Source organism: Mizuhopecten yessoensis, unplaced genomic scaffold (genome assembly GCF_002113885.1).
Source record: "Mizuhopecten yessoensis strain PY_sf001 unplaced genomic scaffold, ASM211388v2 scaffold10643, whole genome shotgun sequence".
In the NCBI taxonomy this organism is placed as follows: Eukaryota; Metazoa; Mollusca; class Bivalvia; order Pectinida; family Pectinidae; genus Mizuhopecten; species Mizuhopecten yessoensis.
The window spans coordinates 164,158-171,038 of record NW_018408649.1 but is presented as its reverse complement, the minus strand read 5'-3'; the positions used below and the strand labels follow the sequence as shown (position 1 = coordinate 171,038).

The 6,881-nt window shown below is 38.7% G+C and overlaps 2 protein-coding genes across 2 annotated transcripts in view; one reads left to right on the top strand and one right to left on the bottom strand.

Annotated features, from left to right (window-relative positions):
- The window catches only part of LOC110461635 (mannosyl-oligosaccharide 1,2-alpha-mannosidase IA-like), a 47,730-nt gene extending 45,759 nt beyond the window's left edge, over positions 1-1,971 (bottom strand). The window contains exon 1 of the mRNA XM_021515189.1: positions 1,345-1,971. Within this exon, the coding sequence (XP_021370864.1) occupies positions 1,345-1,962 (618 nt within the window). The 5' untranslated portion in view covers positions 1,963-1,971. The remainder of the gene's footprint in view (positions 1-1,344) is intronic.
- Positions 1,972-4,835: 2,864 nt separating this feature from the next.
- On the top strand, positions 4,836-6,366 carry LOC110461641 (GSK3-beta interaction protein-like). Its single transcript, XM_021515198.1, has 3 exons — positions 4,836-5,036; positions 5,318-5,554; positions 5,976-6,366. The coding sequence occupies exons 1-2, from the start codon at positions 4,842-4,844 to the stop codon at positions 5,528-5,530; spliced, it is 408 nt and encodes a 135-aa protein (XP_021370873.1). The 5' UTR covers positions 4,836-4,841; the 3' UTR covers positions 5,531-5,554; positions 5,976-6,366.
- Positions 6,367-6,881: the final 515 nt, after the last annotated feature.

The window sequence follows — 6,881 nt, the reverse complement described above, 5'->3', positions numbered from 1 at the left end:
AGAAGAAGATGTTTAAAGTTTTTAACATATTTGACCCCTGTGACCTTGAAAATGGGTGAAGGTCATTAATTTTAACAAACTTTGTAGCCCTTCATCCCAGTTTGCTTCTGGCCAAATATCGACACCCTAGGCCTTTCGGTTATTAAGAAGAAGTCGTTTAAAGTAAAATATTGACGCCAGACGACGGACGGACGGACGGACGACAGACGCCGCACCACGGCATAAGCTCACTTGGCACTTCGTGCCAGGTGAGCTAAAAAGTTGACGCCGGACGGACGACAGACGGACTGACCCGCACCATGCCATTATATAAGCTCACTTGGCCCTTCTGGTCAGGTGAGCTAACAATGTGGATGTTCAAAGACAAATACTAGTTTAGTTAGAAGATTATTAGGCCAGCAGACACAGGCTAAATATACACATGTGGAGCTGTAGTGAACTGGACTAGGTGGACCAATAGCGACCATAAAGTTCAAATAGTTAGGGCATCTTGTCTAGTGTTAAGAGAGTCCCAGGTTAGAATCCCTATGGCCAGGCATCTATCTCTCCTGTTACAGTGGTGCCTAAGGTTGTAAACAGTGCTGTCTCTGAGGTCCAAGACTTATAGATAAGAGAGGGAGGAATGTAGCAGATAGCAGATAAGATAATCGCCAGTGACCAGGTAGTCCAAATTATTCTGACGGTTTATCGACTTTTTTATATCAGTTTGTCGTCAATTAACATCAGAACTCCGGCCCTCTATAATATGCGGGAAATAAGCGACCCGCGCCTGGGTTGCTCTTCAAACTGATATTTTAGAAACAAATCGTCATTTTATGATGTTTTTGTTTTCGCTTAACTGAGGAACCATGTGTATATGATATACATCTATATCCCTTGAAGTTGCACACCCGCTGATTCAGAGACAACTTTGTGTGAAGGTTTATATTTAAGATATTAGAATAAACTAAATTCACTGATACTGGATCCTTTTTTCTTTCCTCTATGCTTATGGTGTCTTTGATCAGTTTGATCTGTGAGATATAGTTGATGACATTTGAAAAAACTTAACATTTTCCTGAGATGTCACATTATTTCAATAATGCGCAAGTCCCATAGTTCCATGCATATGTATGATGAATAGGGTAATTCTTATGGAATATTGGTGTTGATGTAAAACAATGTCATTATTACATGTATAATGCAATTCAAAGAGAGCTGGAAACAGAAAAACAAAAACTACTTAATAAAAGAAGACTCACAATCTTATGCATTTCAAATCCTTTCTACTGTAAAAAAAACAACCTTGTACTTTAGACATTTCTATGTAATAATTGTTCAAAACACTACAACAAATATACTAACCCGTCTGATTTCTGCTCTCCTCTCCGCTGTCTCCTCATCTTTGGGTTCTCCACCCTGCGCTCCTAAGCCTCCCTCATGATCCTTCTGAACCTCCTTCAATTTCTCCTGCTCCTCTTCCTTCTGCTGCGCCTCTACCTCTTTCTTTTTCTGTATCATCTTCTCTTTTTCGCCCTGAATCTCACCCTGTACTTTCTTCGTGTCATCCTTTGACATGTTTAGTCTCTTGGCTACTGCCTCTGCCATTTTCTCCTGCTCCCATTGTATTTCCATCTGTTTACGTAATCGTTCTTTGTCGTCTATTTTATGTGTATCCACACCACTGTTGTCATGACGAAGGATCTTCCCTTTCCCTGGTGACAAGTCATTACTACCCTCACCAGGCTTAGGGAATATCATCGTATCCACATTCTGCATGTGTTTTCTCATCTCAATAACGTTTACTCGTTCCCTAAGATCGGGTAGGAAAAAAAAGGCTCCAAAACATACAGATCCAAAGGTGACAAACACCAGTAAAATAACGTACTTTTCCTTCATCCTGAGCGTTTTGCGAGCCGTGGGCAATGGAACACCATTCATGTACCTCTGCTGTGTGGTAGGGAGTATTCCACTGGCTGCCATGTTGGCTGTTCAAACAGAGTTAGAAGGGAGGTAACTCTAGGTTACACGTATCTGGCTTTTTTGCAGGCCAAACCAATGTAGAGATTATCGTTAGGGTCAAGTATCGACGCGATCAGTATAGTACATCCGGTTCTCCAATCATATATATCAGACCGGATCTGTATACAAAAAGACCTTAAGTAATGGGTTTTTTTTATAACATGTTATTTGATCTAAATAAAAAAAAACGAGCAAGTCAGACGACATTAATAACTTTTAATCATAAATTAACATGGACCAGGAACGACTCGTATCATTTGTATAGCCAGGGACGTATAGTGAAGGGGATTAGCAACTCCCTCTTTGCCTTACCAATTTTATGACACGTCAATCTAGACTTACCTCCCCCTGATTCAGGAGCAGATAGCGAGCGCCACCTATCTCAATTTTGACAAAGCAAGATGGCGTCGATACCGCTTCGTTAGTTACAGAAGTTGGCGTGAAAACAAACCAATCGCGATAAGTGTTCTTGCGTCTTTTGTTTATCCCATTGTTATAAGCTGATTGTATTACTTATAATTGATAAAATCTGTGGTATCATAGTAATTGATGTCTCGTTTTTGGGGCATATTTTTCTATTTTTAAACGCGATGTAACGCGTGGTTCAGAGTATTGTGGTGGGCGTCGATAAACAAAAATGCGGGATAAAATAAACCCAAATGTATGTGAACCATCTCACTCCAAAAACATTTGACTGATCTTTTTTAAATTAGCAGCAATAGAAAGCTGAATAATTTTTATAACGACCCAACCCATTTTAATTGCAAATAATATAATTTAACTTGTGTTATTTTTGTGTCAAAAAGAGTAAATATCAGGATTATTTTTCACTGGAACGTAAATCATTATTGCCAAAGTAGTTGGTGACTGCTCACTGTTTTGATTAAATTTTATAAACTATCGTTTATATTTTTTAAAACAATATATATCAATAAACAGCTGAGTAATTTCTATGTTAAGTAGGCCTGATTTGATTTGCATTACTTGGAACTATAGCGATGTCACAGATGAAATTACTCGTCTGGTAACGAAGGACACGTGTTGTTAAAAAACGTAAACAACCGGAAATGTTAAACCCAACAAAAAAAGTATCGCCTGCATTCGAGGATCAGCTCATTTAAAAAATACTTCATTTTGAAATGTACAGCGATAGAAAGTTGAATAATTTTTTGATATGTAGTACTAATTTTTATGGCAAAAAATAACAAATAACTTGTGCTGTTTTTGTGTCAAAAAATGTCAATATTAGCATTATTTTCACTGGAACGTGCTGTACGAAATGTGATTTGTTGTAATAGCCACCAACACAGCCGAAAGGCTAGACATAGTGGCAACTATAGCCCTGTCCCTGGAATAAAAAGAAGACCTACTAATAATACACAGTCCCAATCAGGGCTAACCATTATCAAAACACTCCCATCTCAGCGAGATTGGTGACATGATTTTAACGCTAGTGCGCAAGCGCGGGCTGATCGAGAGGGGCTCTCGATGACTTCGCAGTTCGGTGAACAAACACAAAAGCGACGTGCTATAGAATCTTGACTGGGGCAGAGTTGCCAATCCCCTCTATATACTGTCCCTGGTATAGCCTCGGATAACTTAACATTGAATGCCTTGTGTATATATGGCTTTATACGTCTCTGTGTACGTCGCTAAATAACTGTGGTGCAAACATTAATATCTGGTTCGTAATGAAAAAAAGAAGAAAGATTTCGACAATTAATACCAAATTATTACTGTAACAATGCACGATTGGACCAGGATTCGAACCCGATAGGCCTACCTCCGAATATAAACTAGACAATTAACTGAAGATAGGTGCAATTCAATTGAAGAAAGGTTCCATTCAATTGGATATAGGTATAATTCAATTGAAGATAGGTTCAATGCAGTTGTTCCTATCTTTAAATAATTAAATATATTTATAATTATTTGTACATATCTTCAGTTGAATTGAACCTATATGTACAAATACAACATACCCTCAATTTAATTGTACCTATCTCCAATTGAATTACACCTATCTTCAACTGCATCTGTTTTCAAGTAATTGTACATAATACAATTATTTGAAGATAGGTACAATTAATTGAATATATGATAATTTGCCGTTTCATATATCAGATCTATGGAACGCCAAATTAACATATATTCAAATAATTGAAGACAGGTTTAATTCGTCATATTTGAACCCATTTTCAATTGAATATTGTACCTAACTTCAATTAAATTGAACCTATCTTAAACTGAATTGCACTTATCTTCAACTGAATTGCACATATCTTCAATTGAATCGTACATTTCTTCAATTATTTGAAGATAGGCGCAATTATTTGATTATATGTTAATTTGGCGTTCCATACAACGCACATTGGCATATCCCGGTTGAAACGGTTTGGTGGCCCAGAGATGAACGAACGCACGTGGACTGAACGGTATAGGCAGAGCTAAAAATGCACATTTTGGGACTAGGTCTAAATGACAATATTAAATAACAATATGTCTTTCTTTCGCGCGTCCTCTTAACTATATAACATATCCTAAACAGTCCGTGGTGAATCGACCTTGTTTTATAAAGAAATAATGCAAACTAACTTAATATAGCAAATAGTCAACATTTCAGTTTCTATCAGGTACGTCTGGACCCCTCGATATGAACATGTCGAGTAATCCTGGGTGCAGTCTCTTTTAAGATCTGAGCCTGTCGTCTTCTTTTCATGATGAACTGGTTGAAACGGTTGAACCGGATACTTTCTATCAGGGTCATCAACTAAACATTATATTGCCTTGGCCTTTTACCACGGGTTACTTCCCTTGTCAACTTCCGTCACTACTTCCGCATGATGGTGGACGTCGAGGATGAAAAGTTTACGCTTCGAATAGAGGCATTGGAAGTTGCTAAAGAGGTCGCATATGCCGTTGATTATGTTGAAATAGCAAAAGATCTTCCCAATGGTGACAAAGTAATTCATCTAAACCTTAGGACACAAGAGGAACAGGAGTTCAGCGTAGAGCTTACAGACCAAGGCTTCAGGGTAAAGAACTGTCAAAATCTGTCAGTCTGTAGAGCTATTTTTAGATCTGACTATCTAATATTGGACAATCCTGAATTTTGTCTTCAATCTTTTCATCTTATATAGCGGTGGATAAGCTGGTCCGATTTTAACAACAATAAGTGATTTTTACGTAATTTTTCCTAAAAATGACACATCCTATATATTGAGACAAAATAGAAACAGCTAGACAGTCTATAGTGAAATACAGATCCCTTTTGATTTTTATGCACAAATAATGTGTCTGCTTTTATTGCTGTCAGGTTGTAGGCAACAAATTTAACATGGTGGATGAAAATGCTAGTTCCCAGTACTTTGAGACCATATATGCTCTTTTGGATAACCACAGTCCAAAGTATAGGAAATCGTTTGGAGACGCCCTTCTGCGAAAGCTGGAAAACCTGCAGATGTCTCAGAAGGAATCTGATCATAATGAGAATACAGTGAGAAATGAGGATCCTTCTCACTGCTCATAACAGGATGTTGCTGTTAGACTACAGGTATAATCCCTTATTTAGCTACCACATATACATGTACATTGACAGTAGATGGATCCCAAACACTCAGCTATAACTGTACATAATATCCTGTAACATTACATTACACTAGCAGGTTATAGACTACAAGTAATCACCTATTGCATTATATATTTAAATCTACCATCATTTCCTGATAGGTAATATGTGAATAACAGATATTAACATATAATTATACTGAAGTAGATAGACCACAGACAATTACTAATTCATAATTGATGTAAAATAAAAATGAAAATTTATTTATTTTAGCATTACACTGACAGGTAAAATAAAATTTGGGTAATACGTTATGGCTGTTCTAAGACATGTGATAGATAGTTAGTTCTGCTGTAATGTTATCTAACAACGCTGAAATCACATCAGACTCTTTCCCTTTTTTCAGATAAGCTGAGGCTATGTTGGTGAGATAAACCCAATTACATCATGGTTGTACTCTTTGGTGCTGGAACTACTAATGCCAATTTTAACGTCTTTCATTGTTGTAGTATAATAGAATATTCACATCTGAGGACTCCGTCATCACAGCTCTTGTGTAGAAATACAGCACAGCTGTGTCCAAAGACTTGCAGCATAGCTCTTTTATGGCAGGACTTTCAGCACAGATCCTATATGACAAGCCTTACAGCACTGCTCCTGTGTGGTTAGAATTACAACATTGCTCCTGCATAGCTACTGTGGTGTGACACTTACAGCATAGCTCTGATGTGGTTATACTTTAAACACAGCTCCTGTGTAGGGACATCTACAGCACAGCTCCTGTGTAGGGACATCTGCAGCACAGCTCCTGTGTAGATACATCTACAGCACAGCCCCTGTGTAGGGACATCTCCAGTACAGCTCCTGTGTAGGAACATCTACAGTACAGCTCGTGTGTATGGACATCTACAGCACAGCCCCTGTGTAGGGACATCTCCAGTACAGCTCCTGTGTAGGGCCATCTACAGTACAGCTCGTGTGTAGTTACATCTACAGCACAGCCCCTGTGTAGGGACATCTCCAGTACAGCTCCTGTGTAGGTTCATCTACAACACAGCTCCTGTATAGGGACATCTACGGCACAGCTCCTGTGTAGCTACATCTACAGCACAGCCCCTGTGTAGGTACATCTTCAGTACAGCTCCTGTGTAGGTACGTCTACAGCACAGCTCCTGCGTAGGGACATCTACAGCGCAGCTCCTGTGTAGGTGCATCTACAGTACAGCTCGTGTGTAGTTACATCTACAGCACAGCCCCTGTGTAGGGACATCTGCAGCACAGCTCCTGTGTGGGTACATCTACAGCACAGAGC